At 36.0% G+C, this 15,745-nt stretch overlaps 1 protein-coding gene across 2 annotated transcripts; it reads left to right on the top strand.

The window, feature by feature from the left end:
• Nucleotides 1-1,576: 1,576 nt before the first annotated feature.
• LOC128700533 (transcription initiation factor TFIID subunit 13) lies at nt 1,577-15,734 on the top strand. Of its 2 annotated transcripts, none has more exons than XM_053793787.2 (4): nt 1,577-1,928; nt 3,248-3,428; nt 11,450-11,635; nt 12,574-15,734. In XM_053793787.2, exons 2-4 carry the CDS (start codon nt 3,399-3,401, stop codon nt 12,745-12,747), a joined length of 390 nt encoding a protein of 129 aa, XP_053649762.1. In that variant the 5' UTR covers nt 1,577-1,928; nt 3,248-3,398; the 3' UTR covers nt 12,748-15,734. The 2 variants fall into 2 exon arrangements, with proteins under 2 accessions (XP_053649762.1, XP_053649761.1); XM_053793786.2 differs by having other exon boundaries at nt 11,426-11,635.
• Nucleotides 15,735-15,745: the final 11 nt, after the last annotated feature.

The following is a 15,745-nucleotide window of genomic DNA, read 5'->3' as shown; positions in this document are numbered from 1 at the left end:
AGATATGGTCGAGGTGTATAAATGGAAAACAGGAATTAATAAAGGGGGTGTAAATAGCGTGCTAAAAATATTTAACATAGACAGGACTCGCAGCAATAGTATTAAATTGGAAAAATTCAGATTCAGGAAGGATATAGAAAAGCACTAGTTTGGTACTAGAGTTGTGGATGAGTGGAACAAACTCCCAAGTACCGTCATAGAAGCTAAGACGTTGTGTAGTTTTAAAAATAGGTTGGCTAAATACATGAATGGGTGTGGGTGGGTGTGAGTTGGACCTAACTAGCTTGTGCTGCTAGGTCGGATGCCGTGCTCCTCCCTTAAGTGACGTGCCTGACCTCACTAGGTCAGTGAAGTCAGACGGTTAGTGAGCTTAAGCTGGTGGGAGAATTGGACCTGCCTCGCATAGGCCAGCAGGCCTGTTGCAGTGTTCCTTCTTTCTTATGTTCTTATGAGACAGTGGAAAAAGTGGAGAGATGCAGTAGTTGAAGACACCGCCACACATGGGCGGGGACTGCTAGTGGAAACAAGAGTTTTTTTTTTTTAAGAAAACAGGCCGTGACCAGGAGGTAATCAGGAATGATCTAAGTAAGGAGAGGACGACTCCATTATCTTGGATCAAGAGCCTTTTGCCAGCATTGAGGTTTCCCCCTACCTCAGGTCGTTTCGGAATCCATCGGCCGAAGGGTTCGTCCGGCCCTCGGACCGTCGTAACCCATAAATCCAACTATTGCATTAATTTCCCCCAATTTGAAGATAATAATATAATATATAATATCTTTATTTCTACAAGTACACGTACCTTGTACGTGTACTTGTAGAAATAAAGTCGACTAACTCCTAGGTACCTATTTTACTGATAGTGAACATAGACAACCGGTGTAAAGAAACACGCCAAATGTTTCTACCCTTGCTGGGAATCGAACCCGGACACTCGGCGTGTGAAGTGAGAGCTTTAGCCACCAGGCCACGGAGCACCATAAAGTAAGTTTATTCAGGTACAGGTACATATAAATACAGCTACACAAATTATCATACATAGTAATGTGTGTAAATTGCCTAGAATAACCCACAAAAAAGTCAAATAAAGTAACATTTCCATTGGATTATTATTAATATTATTATTATATTTAGAGAAATGAAAAGACTTTTAAACCGTAGGAGTCCTACAACACCTGGGGAAGTGATAGGCAATCAAAGTCAATCGAAAAAAAAGCATAAGAAAATTCCAATTCTTGCATGGGTGTCCCGGTGGCTAAAGCTCCCGCTTCACACACGGAGGGCCCGGGTTCGATTCCCGGTGGGTGGAAACATTTCGACACGTTTCCTTACACCTGTTGTCCTGTTCACCTAGCAGCAAATAGGTACCTGGGTGTTAGTCGACTGGTGTGGGTCGCATCCTGGGGGACAAGATTAAGGACCCCAATGGAAATAAGTTAGACAGTCCTCGATGACGCACTGACTTTCTTGGGTTATCCTGGGTGGCTAACCCTCCGGGGTTAAAAATCCGAACGAAATCTAATGTCTTATGAATATCTCCTTAAATAAGGGTAAATGGAAGCCTAGTACGGTGCCAGCCGACACTAGCCCTAGAAACCCCCAACAAAAACAAGAAGAAAGTCGCCAAGTCTCTGGATCATCTTCGCTGTATAACCCTTGTGGCTTAGCGCTTCTTTTTGATTATAATAATAATAATAATCTGGATCATCTTAAAAAGAAGAAAACTAAGCATCTTGAAGAAGAAGAGACACAGGAGGAACAGAAGAGTGGAAGTAGTGGAGTTACTGGGAGGAGAAGAAGCACAAGAAACCTCCTCCAGGAGACCACGTCTTCCTGAGGAAGAAGCCTCGTACATCTTGAAGTTACTAAGAGGCTTCAAGAGCGTTATATATCACCTCTTCTTGGTAACCAGCTTCAATCTCAACTCTCAGGTAAGTTATAAGAAGAAGCCTCAGAGATTAATGCTACCTGACCAGCCGGGCTGTGGTTCCTGCGTCGGTTTACTTGTGACCAGCAGTAACAACCTGGTTGATCAGGTTATGGTACGTGTCGCGGGGGACTTGACCCCCGGTTCACCCTCCAGGTATACTCCTCTAGGTATATACTCCTCCAGGTATACATTCAAGGTATATTATGTCTAGGTATATTCCTCTAAGTATACTCCTCCAAGTATACTTCTATAGATATATACTCCAGGTATACTCCTCCAGGTATATTTCTCAATTTATATTCTTCCAGGTATACTCTTCCAGGTATACCAGAATGATGACAGCCTCACTGGACAATAACTAATGGTAATAAAACACGACATACAGATGGTGGCATTTCATTAAGACAACGTTTCACCCACCAGGACCTTCATCAGTTACTGGAGTGCAAAACATCTCCATAAAATTCCCTAAACCTCACATTGTGTCTTTATTAACAGGTCGGTACATAATATCATTGGTGTACTCTGCGAGAACATAATTGGATCATTATCATGGAAAAAAAAAAGGTGTTGTATGATCCTTATGGGTTTAGTGCTTTATGAATGTAATGAAGAGCATAGTTTATTATAGACATATTTTCATTAAAATGAGTCTTATGATTCATAATAAAAAAAAAATATCTCTTGTACTTCAGGGACCCCAATGGAAATAAGTCGCCAACTTTTTTTTAGAATAAAAAGGCAGTACAGTGACGAACAATAAGATAAGATAAGGTTTCGTTCGGATTTTTAATCCCCGGAGGGTTAGCCACCCAGGATAACCCAAGAAAGTCAGTGCGTCATCGAGGACTGTCTAACTTATTTCCATTGGGGTCCTTAATCATGTCCCCCAGGATGAGACCCACACCAGTCGACTAACACCCAGGTACCTATTTGCTGCTAGGTGAACATGACAACAGGTGTAAAGAAACGTGTCGAAATGTTTCCACCCGTCGGGAATCGAACCCGGGCCCTCCGTGTGTGAAGCGGGAGCTTTAGCCAACAGGCCACCAGGCCACAAATAAAACATACATAGGAGAATGAAATGTATGACGATGTTTCACTCTGACTTGGACCATTAACTAGTCACACTAAATAATGGTCAAAGTCCGACTGAAACGTTGTCATAAGTATCATTCTCCTACATGTGGGTTATTTGTGTACTGACTTTTTTTTTTTTTGGTTAGCCTAGGTAATTTACATGTATATTACTAGCTATTTAAGGCAGTTGTAATCATCTAAAATTGGTAATTATACTTAAATGAACTTACCTCTTTTCAGGTGTCTGCTTGGCGGGAAAAAGAGACTTGTCAGATGTTTCCTGTTGCGTTTTTGGATAAATCGGTGTTAATACAAGAATTTTTTAAAATTTGAAGTGGAATATTCCTGAAGTATAGTTTATTAAAGATACAGTTTTGGTAGATTACTCAAAATGGCTACTGCTGATGATAGCTTTGATCAGGTAGGTTTATTCCAGACATAAAGTGTATGTGTAGGAAGAACTGTAATGAATCATTAGAGCTTCAACATGAGGGAGTTATGGAAACTCAGACTGGGGAGAGGGGAAATTGTAATTGAATGCTCATATTTCAAGGCCCCACAGCTCCGTTGTGTAAGCAGCACCTGTATACAGTATATGTCAGTGTTACAAAATGTGACTCCCACTTTCTGCTGATGTTCTTTAGCACCTCCATTTCTCCCATTTCTACTGTCTCTTTCATCTTTGCTGTGTAGCACTGAATAACCTCTATGGGTTTAGTGTTTCCCATGAATATATTAAAAATAATATAGGCCTTGAATGAAAAATTTAATTGCATGTTGGTCCCTGCCTGAGAATTAGATCTAGTTTGACTGGTTCATCTCCTTTCCTCATATTTTGTAGGTTTATGGCAACCCAGTCTAAAGGTGTTCTATATTATGTCATCAGTTTGCTTTCCTTTTCACATATTCCCATCACTGTGAGGTTGTTTCACTTCCCCTGACAAATTTTCTGGTTGATACTTGCCATGGTGAGCAGTTTTACTCTCTTGGTGGCCTGTGCCACTTATTGATATCCTCGTAGCTGCTGCTATATTCCTTCTTTTGTTTCTTGCCTCTTTGGGGGTTATATATGACTGCTATAACTCACGTCATTGTTATCATCGTCCCATTGCCTAGTCCCTATACTACAAGTTGTATAAAGCTTCCAAATTTCTGTTAAAATTGCTTTGTGTGTGCTCGCATAAATACAGTATACAGTAGTCCCCCCAAATTTGCAGGGGTTATGTTCCAAGACCATCTGCAAATTTGGAAATACCGCGAATTCTGGACGCGGTTAGAAAAATGCCTATAAATGCCTGTTTTTATAGTTTAAACCCTAAATATGCCCCAAAAACACTTTAATTTAATTTCAAACTCAGCTTCATACAACACCCTTAAAAAAAAAAAAAAAAAAGGAATGTAAAGATAAACCCATATACAGTACGGTACTGCTATGTCTCCCACAGTGGTAGATGTTACCTCCATATGTACTGTAATTCATGCAATCCCCATTTCTTTGGTATATTACGGTAAATATGCGATAATTTAATTTAGTAAAAATTTATACAGTATTATATCATACAGTACATATATGGAAATTTTGCTGAATTTACATTAATGTTTATGTTACAAAATTATTAAATTATATTTACCATATGTTTTCTTTGGTATACATACAGTAAATATATGGTAATACTCTAATTTAATTTAGTAAAAAATTATACAGCACAGTATTATATTTTATATGGAAATTTTGCAGAATTTACATTAATATTTACGTCACAAAATTATTAAATTATATTTTTCTTAATATTTAGCATTAAAACGCATAAAAAATTATATATTGCCATGAAAAAAGCCCCCCAAAATTATGCAAGTTTGCAGGGATTTCCATGAATGATTGTAAGTTAGGTTCTGAGGAAAAATCTGCGAATTGCTGAAGCAGCGAATTTGTGGGAGTCCACTGTACTAGTACTCTAGAAATTTTCATCATGCTGTTGATAAGGTGTTTGGAGTGATAATGCAGATGATACCTACAGGAATCAAAATATTGTTAACAATTTTGATTATTCCAGTGTAATACAAGTTTTGTAAAGGATGCTTGATTTTATGATAGTTAAGACAAAATTAACATATTATTGAAATTTGTGCCTTCAGTGGCTCTCAAATCCACATATGTATTTCTATGTAGATTACTATATTTATGCATTTTGCTGTATTTATGCATAGTGATATTATAAAGATTCAAAATAACATTATTATTATTGCTATTACTTAATTATTATGCATTTTTCTTTGCAGATAAATATATACTGAATCTTTACTGTTTCTGTCTCAATAATAACATAATTTCTTGTATAATTTCTGTTCTAGTTTATGCAATCACTTTGTATTAGTTTTTGATAAATGCTTGGTTTCTGTACTACTATAAATTATTCACATGCTAATGGTTATGGAATTTCTTAGAAAAGTTTTGTAGTTTTGATGAAGGTTCAAGTCACTGATAATGATTTTAATTGCAGTTAAACAGTTAAGATTTTTACTATACTGTACAGTAGTTTATCTAGTAAATAGAATCCCATGTAACACACACACACGGAAAAATAACGACCAGCCAAAAGCTGATATAGTAGACCAACACAAATAAAGCCAATGGATGCTGCACGGTATGAGTGGCATTAGTTTCCTAGGCTGAGAATGACACATCAGTTGACCCACACTGACCAAGACTTTAAAACCTGCAGCATACGAACAGAGGGAGAATATTTTGCTATTTTATATTTTAAACCTTACACAGAGCTAGCTACTGAGTACACCATCATTACTGTACACCTGTTTACCTGTTTTAAAGAAATTACTACATATGCATTTGCAAGCTGTTAAAAGAGGGTTAAACCTTATTTCTTGGGGTACAGTAGCAGTGTTCAGTACACCTTTCATCATCTTTTGCAGCTGCAAATAGGTAATTGTGTAGCTACAAATAGGTAATTTCGTGCTGCACTGTCAGTCATGGAGCAGTCAGAAAGTACTCGTGTGATGCAGGTCACATTGATGATGATGTTGAAGAAGTCATATGATGAGTCCTCTTCCAGAGAGGTGTCTTGATTCTGGTGACCAACTTTTGATCCAAGGGGTTGGGACTGCTTTCCCTTTCCTTGGATCAAAATTGATTACCTACCATTTCCCCAAGTGAGTTATGATAACTATGGGTTAAGTGCTTCACCACTAAGGTTGTAATGTGATGAAATTCCCACAGCATCTTGTGATGATGAACATCCTTCTGCTTCACATTGTGACCAGATTATTTCACTTTCTTGTAATGAGTCTTTTGCTGTATCATCATCATCTCCGGTTTCCTCACCTTCAACCCCTCATGACACTTCAATTACAGTGTATCTACTATAATATAATTTTTTTGCCTCAATGGGTGTTTCCCACCGAGGCAGGTGAGCCAAATGAGCCAAAGAAGAAAACTCATTCAACGTTATTCATTTAATCGCTGTCTTTCCAGAAGAATGCTGATGTCACAATTCAGGTTTCCCTCCGACTGCAACATGCCCTTTCCTCCTTTGTTTAAAAAATATAATCTCAATCTACCATCAAGGTTAAGGTCTTAATTACACCATTGTTTAGAAGAATTACTGTACCGTATGCTATCATTTTTTGAAGTGATTCACAATTTAATATTGTGTAAATTCATTCTCATTTCCATAGGGATATTATTTTGGATTGATACTATATTACTGTAGTGCATGATCATCATTAGTGACAAGTCATTAGCCTCGGCAGTAGAGCTTTTGTAGTAGTTGTTGAGTATGCCTGATATAATTGTTTTTAAAAAATATGTAATTTCTCTTCATATTAGTCATCATGTTTAAAGTAATACATGATCCTTCTCAGCTCATACCTTTTCGCTATTAATTTTTTTTTACTGGATCCTCTGTTAAAAAGTGGAAAATGAAGACAAAATACATAACGTTATATTCTGCATTCTCTATCATTTGCACAGTAGTGTTTATAAATTATTTAAAGGTCACTTTCAATGCCCATAAGACTTTGGTTTGCAGTTAATAAATACTCTATAAGAAACACTTCATGTATAGAGAGTTTGCACTTGATGCTACAGGGCGAGTGTCTGGCATATTGGCAGTCAAGTATGTATCAGAAATGCATTTACCTCATGTAAAATGCATCAAAACTATGTTTATTTAACCCTTTCAGTATCAAGATCCCTACTTTCAAACTTGCTCTCAGGGTTGAAGAAAAAAAAACTACTTTATGAAATATAAGAGAATTGTTTTCCAAAGGTAACGAAACCAAAAATATGAAATTTTTTTGTTAAACTTACGGAATTATGCTCCTGCAAAGTTAGCAGTCTTGGCAATATTTACACATTGGTGATTTTGCCAACTTTGCATTCTGTTTTTGGCTAATTCCATTGTTCCAGTCCATCAAACTCGTAGCTATTTCGCTAGTATTCCTTTTATCAAAAGAGTACAAAAACCACCCATTTACATATTTCAACTATCCAATAAAGTGATGAGAAATTGTTAATTTGGCCAGTTTCATGCAAAATTCAACAATTGCCAATTTGAAAAAAGGGTTCAAAATAAACAATGTAGACATTAAGTAAGTAAGTAAATTCAGGTATACACAAATACAGTTACATAGAATTATCATACATAGCAGCATATGTGTAGAGAACCTAGGATAACCCAATAAAGTCAGACATTCCTGGCACTAAATAAACATTTTGTCTGTTCCTTAGTCACGTCTCCAGTCCCCTCTTATATTGCACTTGCTTTTCATTTTGAATTTTTATACACACCACAAAGACCCATTCTCTCATATCTAGGCCCATATTTACTGCTCACAGCTTATCTGAGTGAGCTGAGCTCATGGTGTCATAATACGGGACTGGCAATGGCTTTAAAGCCGTGATACAATGGGACCGACATTGAAGGGGCTAAAACCTAATACTGTATATTACTATTACTACTAAAACTACTACTAGTAAAAGTAATGATAATAATGATATGTACAACCCACCCAGGGGGAGTACTACCGTCCTGCCAAGTGAGTGTGAAACGAAAGCCTGTAATTGTTTTACATGATGGTAGGATTGCTGGTGTCTTTTGTCTGTCTCATAAACATGCAAGATTACAGGTACGTCTTGCTACTTCTACTTACACTTAGGTCACACTACACATACATGTACAAGCATATATATACACACCCCTCTGGGTTTTCTTCTATTTTCTTGCTAGTTCTTGTTCTTGTTTATTTCCTCTTACCTCCATGGGGAAGTGGAACAGAATTCTTCCTCCGTAAGCCATGCGTATTGTAAGAGGCGACTAAAATGCCAGGAGCAAGGGGCTAGTAACCCCTTCTCCTGTATATATTACTAAATGTAAAAGGAGAAACTTTCGTTTTTCCTTTTGGGCCACCCCGCCTCGGTGGGATACGGCCGGTGTGTTGAAGGAAAGATGTACAAATTTAATGTTTGTATTATGAAACACTGATACATTAATACTTATTTGTAATATGTATTCACTTTATATAATATATAACAATTACTTGCTTTATGCCACCTGAGCAGCTGTTTACCAGTACCTAAACAAACCTAATTACTTACTAGTACAAAAAAAAGGTTTACAGAGGTGAAAATGGGTCTTTGTCAGTTTTCTGCTTGGAATACTGCAGTTACATTAAGACAATAGTCATTTCATTTACTGCATTTAATAATCAACTCAAGGCAATATGTAAATGCTGTCCTAAAAAGCTCATTACTTGTTACTCAGTTTGAATTTCATCAAATAGGCTCATTTGTTGAGCTGGTACAAAGTGTTAATACAATCTCATACATACATTTGCCAGCGCTATCGGCTGTGTGTTGTTAAAATCATAAAAAGACTAAGAAGGTAAAAGACAATGTTGAAATAATGAGTAACAAGAAAACTGATAGACCTAGCTTAGGCTACATTCCATACAACATTTTTATTTGTGAAACCTATGAATGATAACTACAAGTAAGGAACATCAGTTTGTGAGTAATGAAACTTAAGATACTAAAGCAGCTTGATAAAAGAAGAAATATTCATGACAGAAATTTATAAAGTTAAAGGAATGCCGTACAGGTATACGACTTCCACATGCCATGCTAACATAATTCTCACATCCGTATATTTCAAGATCTGACCAGTTGGTTGGAACAGATCTCAGATGTAAGGGAGGATCTGTACGGTATATTGAAGACTTCTATGAATCTTAGCTTTATAGCTTTATCATGCCCCATAGCTCTTGAAAAAACTATATATTTGACTGGCAAAGTGGCAGAAACAGTTGTTTGTGTTACATGACTGCAAACTCTCTATATAATAGTGTTTGAATTTAAAGAACTTTTCATAACCATCACAAGAATAACAGTATTCTTATATAATAAGGTCAGGTACTTTGTATGGACAATAAGATGCTGTACATTTTGTAATGTTCGTTAACTAGCCTTTCCCTGATTAGTAGAAAAATAATTTGGTCATTTTAGGACATATATAATGGATCATTCTTGGTCATACAAGCAGACCTGCTTTACAGCACTTTGCTTTACAGTGTTTCTCTAATGCAGCAGTTTTCAATTATATACATTCTTCATTTATTCAGACTTTCTACAATAAATATATTCACCACTCACTATACGTTAAGGATGAAAATATTTTGAGGTAGGTAATGTGCATATTGTATATGCATTTTTCAGATCTAGTTATATTACATACTTAATGTTTGAGAGTATAAACATGTTATCAAGCTTATATATGCATTTGAAAGTGGAAAAAAAAAGGCTATGATCCACTTTACAGTGGTTTTCACTTTACAGCAGTAGCTCAGAACCTAACCTGCTGTATAAGTGGGGCCTGCTTGTATAAGTATGTGGTATACTAGTTAAAAATCTGAGTCAATTATATATAGTAATTTTACCCAAAATTTATTGAAATCTGTATCATGAATGGTTATTACTTAATTCCTTTCAGTGTTTTTTTTTTTAGTCCCTTTTAGTATTTAGTTGTGGAGGATTGAAAACCCTTTAAATGGTTAGAATGTCCTAAATATTTGTTTTATGAATTTGTGCATGCAGCTTTTGTCACATCTCGTTCTAATTATTTTGTTCTCTTCTCTCTCCTTATCCCATCTTCCTTCTGTTTTCCCTCACCTGATTCTTTGGTTTCTCTCTGTACTTTCGGGGCTGATGTTTTGTACCTCTTGCATTTTCAAATGACTACTAATTCTGCTGTTGTATATCTTTGTATTAAATGGGGCTATTTATAACCTTTGTTGTCTGTTATGGGTCTACTTCTGCACTGCTAATGCTTTTGGACTGTCTTAAAACATTTGCAAAATACTGTACTGTAATTGGGTGTCCCTTTAAACTAACATTTTACATTGCTCTTTGTCATGCTGTGCATGGAATTTGTTGTACATGAAAATGTGTGCCATGTATTCAATCATACAAATGTTGTATTATGATGTAATTATACCTATTATCCATGAAATGCAATCCTTGTCTTGATAATTTCTTCTGATGGCCCTAACTTCTGCTGGGCCATCCAAATGTTTAATTATTCAATGCTATGAACAAAACTGGCTTCATAATATTACCCTTGTCCCATTCACCTTATCTGATCTCCATCTTCAATATACTTCACCCTGGTGCTTTTAATATACAACTCTAATGCCTGTCTGTCTCTTCCATGTTAAAAACCCAAACAATTAACATAATCTTTTGTTTTTTATACTATCTTTTTAACCAACCAACTGTACTTACATTGTCATAACACAATACTTGGGTCTCATATTTGACTACTCATATTCTTTTCCTTTTGTATATATTTATGCACATCTTTTTAACAATACGTAACTGTTATTCATGTTAATAATTTTTATTTTTCTACCCAATAATCACGCACTATTCCATTTGTTATATCACATTTACATTATTTTATCTTCGGTCTGTTATGTGGCTATTTTCTGTTAAATGCTGCTCTTCTTTCTGCTGTCTTGAAATGACTCCTTTTATGCTTTAATATTAATCTCACATTAAAAAAAATCTGCTGCACTTTTATGTTTACTTATTTTCACATCTGTTCTTTTGTTTTTGAATTTTTATATTTGCTTTGGTGGGTATATTTTCTTATTTTTCTGCTCTGTACATCATTATTCCTCACTTTATATGTTTAATTCTGATCTATTGCATTATTCACACTTCAAAATTATGTTATTCTTGCAATGGCAAAATTCCTACTCCTTACATGTACATACAATACTATTTTTTTTTTTTTTAATTTTTTTGCTCACTACATCCTCTTTGTCTATTCTTTCACTATGTTCCAATTTGCTTCTCTTGTTCCTCCTCTCTCCCCTTCCCCCCTCCCCCTCCCTCTCTCGCAGAATGATGGCGACGATTTCTTTCAGTATGAAGAGGAGGAGACTGGGGAGACTCAGTCAGAAGCTACAATTTCTTCTGGAACAGGTGGACGGAAAAGACTCTTTTCTAAGGAACTTCGGTGTATGATGTATGGATTTGGAGACGACCAAAATCCCTACACGGAGAGTGTTGATCTTCTCGAGGATCTTGTCATTGAATTTATAACTCAGATGGTATGAATTTTGCTGTTTTAAATGAAATCATGCTTGATATAACTGGACTGTAAAAGTTTCTTTTAATCGATATAGCTGAATAAAAACTGTATGAAATGTTGGGTTAGGATTATTTTTGGATTATTCTTGATATTCAAGAGTACTGTTGTTTAAACAAATACATATATCTTCATCAGTGATAAAGAATTTTTAATCTGGTTTTCAGTGGTAGTTTAAGAACAAGTAAGACCTTAGGGTAACACTGTGTGCAGGTTTTTCCCTCTTTCCCTTCCCCCCACTGTATGAGGGTTCATTTTATGTGAATTGAGTATGTCATGCCCTGTTTTATAAGTAATGCTGTAAGTATGGTATAAATTCACCTTTGTGATCAGTGCAGCACACAGTCTATTGAAGATTCTTATGTGGAATTAAGCGTTGATGGCCTGATTGAATTAGGTACAGCTGAAATGGTCCTGGAACACAGTTACTGCATAAAACATGGTGCTCATATATGTACAATATATTTAATTTTTTATTTTTATATAGCCGGACTTGAGTCCTGGAAATGGGAAGTACAATGCCTGCACTCTAAAGGAGGGGTTTTGGGACATTAGCAGTTTGGAGGGATATGTTGTGTATCTTTATACGTATATGCTTCTAAACTGTTGTGTTCTAAGCACCTCTGCAAAAACAGTGATTATGTGTGAGTGAGGTGAGTGTTCAGTGATGATGAAAGTATTTTCTTTTTTGGGATTTTCTTTCTTTTTGGGTCACCCTGCCTCGGTGGGAGATGGCCGACTTGTTGAAAAAAACAAAAAAAATTATATGAAATGGATCTTTGGGGCACCCGACATCTGGGGGCTCTGGGGCAGCTATTTCCTGGAGTATACCTGGAGAGGTTTTTGGGGATCAATGCCCTTTCTTTTATTCTAATCTGCCACTGCTTGTTTTACCCATAGACTCAGCGTGCAATGGAAGTGGGCAGATCAGGACGAGTTCAAGTTGAAGATGTAATGTATCTGGTGAGGAAGGACAAGAGAAAATATGCAAGGGTTCATGACCTTCTCAATATGAATGAAGAGCTGAAGAAAGCTAGAAAGGCCTTTGATGAAGTTAAATATGCTGGAGTTTGAAAAGTATTAAACATTACTATAGTATTTAGATTTTTAATGTAAGAAAATTGGGGAGTAAAATGGCAAATAAACTTCTTTTAATTATTCAAAGTGTTAGTATACCATCTTACCACATTAATAACTTAGAAGCACAATATATTTTCACCAAAGTTTTTTATGTTTGCTAGCATTCCTAAGAAATATTAATCTAGAAATATTAAGGCACTTAATTCTTATTACTGATCTTCAACTTGATATAATTTTTTTTTTTTTTATTAACACATCGGTCGATTCCCACAAAGGCAGGTGGCCCGAAAAGGAAAAACTTTCATCGTCATTCACTCCATCACTGTCTTGCCAGAGGGGTGCTTTACACTACAGTTTGATAGAATTGTATACTGTAAAATTGTCAGATTCAGTGTTGTCAGATTCAAAATTCAGTTCACATTAAAGGGCCCAAAATCTGGAGTGCTCTGCTGGAAATCTCCAGAGCCACTGTCTCAGCCAGCATCTTCAATACTACTGTTAAAAAACACCTTCTCTCCCTAACATATCCCAACACCAGCTAAATATAACTACATATCCATAGTCTCAGTAATATGTAAACAATATATTTTGCTCTCAATATCTACATATCCATAGCAGTGCTGTATAACCCTTGTGGTTTAGCGCTTCTTTTTGATTATAATAATAATAATACATATCCATATTCTCCATGCTACTAAAATATGTATTCATTGTAACCTTATTCTTAATATCTGTAATCCTCTCAGCCTTTAAAACATTGATTTTATGTCCTTAATGTCAATATGTACTAATAGGATATTTAGTTTTTTTTGTATCTATTGTAACTCCTAAATTTATATTTACAGTCACCTAAGAGATTGTATATGTAGAACCATTTGTCATTGCCTGATTAATATTAAGGGGCTTTCTGCAGGCACACCTAAATGTGGTCCACCTTTGTACAAACGTTTTATCATGCTGATATAAAGTATTTTTATCTCTATCTTTATCTTTATTTAGCAGTTTGTAGATATAGCAATTTTTTTGCGATTAAAATGTAACCATGGAAGTATATAGTATGTTATACTATAATACTAATTTAGCAGTTCTCTTCATTTTGTTTCCTGTTCATTATTCTACAAATTCTCTCCCTTCTATGGCCCATCTAGGTCTTAATGCTAGTGAAGGGCTTTTGATCTAGGGAAGTGGAGGTACCCTGCCCTTCCTCAGTTCTAGGTGAGGGCTCTTGATCTAGGGAATTGAATCTGTGCTCCGGTTTCCTGAATCAAATCTGAATACCTTCCATCCCCCCACATGCGCTGTATAATCCTATAGGTTTAGCGCTCCCCCATGATTATAATAATAATAATCCTCAGATCTAACCTGGGCACGGTGAGATTCATGGGAAAGTTTCCTAATATCTGCTGCCTCTATTAGTGGATTCCTCCCTAAGGCAGCTTTGACAGAGGCTCACATAAAAGACTAGGTATCTGGGTACAATCTACTTAGGTGTAATTAAAAGAAAAGGCCAAAAGGAGGGGGGTGGCTTGTATATATAAAGAGCTGTTTATTTTCACTAAGTTAAAAGACTAGCCATTAAAAACTGAATACTGTCTTGAAAATCTTTCACTTCCATCCCTAAACATTCTGCGTCTTGGTGATTTCAATATAGATTAATTTTCTTCTGATTTCCCATATCCATTTAGATATTAAAATTTATGAGTAGAATCAATTGAGGACACAGTAAATCTTGAGGCTGATATTAACCAGGTCTCTCATTGAACTATAGATTTTGGTTATTCCACTATAGATAATAATCTTAAACCACTCATTAAGGCAGAGGCATGAGAGGGACCTAGGAGTGATAATGTCAGAGGATCTTACATTCAAGGAACAGTCCTGTATGACCTTTGTGGGTTTAGTGCTTGGTTTTGATTATAAAATACATTCAAGGATCATAGTGTTTGTTACAAATGCAAGGGAATTGATAAAGTGTATAACTAGAACCTTCAAAACAAGAGATACCAAGCCAATGATGATATTAGTTTTAAGTCACTTGTTCTCTCTGAGGGTGAAATGCAGAACTGGAGAATCTTCACTGCCTGTACTCCTCAAGGAAGGTTCCCTGATGGTAACAAAGGTCACCTGATTCAAGGAATTAAACTTTTCCTTGCCTTTGTTGGATCTAACTGAATTACCTCCCATTCCTCAGGTAATGTATAACCTCTATGGCAGGGATTCCTGACCTTTTCTATGCCATGCACCCTAGTAAATGTTCGATTAATGTTGCACTTCTTAATAAAGCATTATCACATTTAAAGATGGAGTCAAATTTCTAATTTTTTAATCACAAACTGAACCAAATACAGTACTGTGTATGAATAAATTGAACTCAAAAAATAAGCTTTTAATTCAGTGCATAAAATGCAAATATCAAGTGAGCAATTAGAAAAGTTTTTTGTAAGATAAACGGAATTGTGCTTTTCATTAGGACTGTTTGTCACACCCGGTGAAATGCCATCTCACACCCCCTGAGGGGTGTGTCCACCCCAGGTTGAGAACCCCTGCTATATAGGCTCAGTGCTTCTCCATGAATATAATAATTCACTGCCTTTATAAATTTAAACTTTTAAATTATCGAGAATGCCTAAAGTTTCTTGAATGCAGGCAAGGTATTTCATAATTTACACTCAGAAAATAATGTAGGAACTGGCCTCAAATGTGCATAATAAAATTTCTCCCTGTGACAGCAAGAAGCTCAGTATGGTTCAAAATACCCCCAGTGAAAAGCACACTAGGAAATGAAGATAATACGTAAATGTAAAGGGTCAAAATAAACAACCCATCCTCTTAACCACAGCCATCAATGGCACTTGTTGAAACAGTCAAATGGGTGACTGTTCACAGTCTTGTGTTTCACATATGTGCACAATGGCTGCCCATTTTGTTTGCGCAGCACAGACTTTTTTATCGCCTTTTACATTTATTATTTTTCATTATAACCTAACGTACC

Source organism: Cherax quadricarinatus, chromosome 65 (genome assembly GCF_038502225.1).
Source record: "Cherax quadricarinatus isolate ZL_2023a chromosome 65, ASM3850222v1, whole genome shotgun sequence".
Lineage (NCBI taxonomy): Eukaryota > Metazoa > Arthropoda > Malacostraca > Decapoda > Parastacidae > Cherax > Cherax quadricarinatus.
Note: the sequence above shows the minus strand (reverse complement) of the source record. Positions and strands in the feature narration are given on the sequence as shown.

Excerpts from the sequence above, each read along its gene's own strand:
- LOC128700533 (XM_053793786.2), top strand. The coding sequence starts at position 3,399 with ATGGCTACTGCTGATGATAGCTTTGATCAG. Across the intron at positions 3,429-11,425 it reads CTGATGATAGCTTTGATCAG|AATGATGGCGACGATTTCTT; the intron begins GTAGGTTTATTC and ends CCTCTCTCGCAG. Across the intron at positions 11,636-12,573 it reads TTGAATTTATAACTCAGATG|ACTCAGCGTGCAATGGAAGT; the intron begins GTATGAATTTTG and ends TTTTACCCATAG.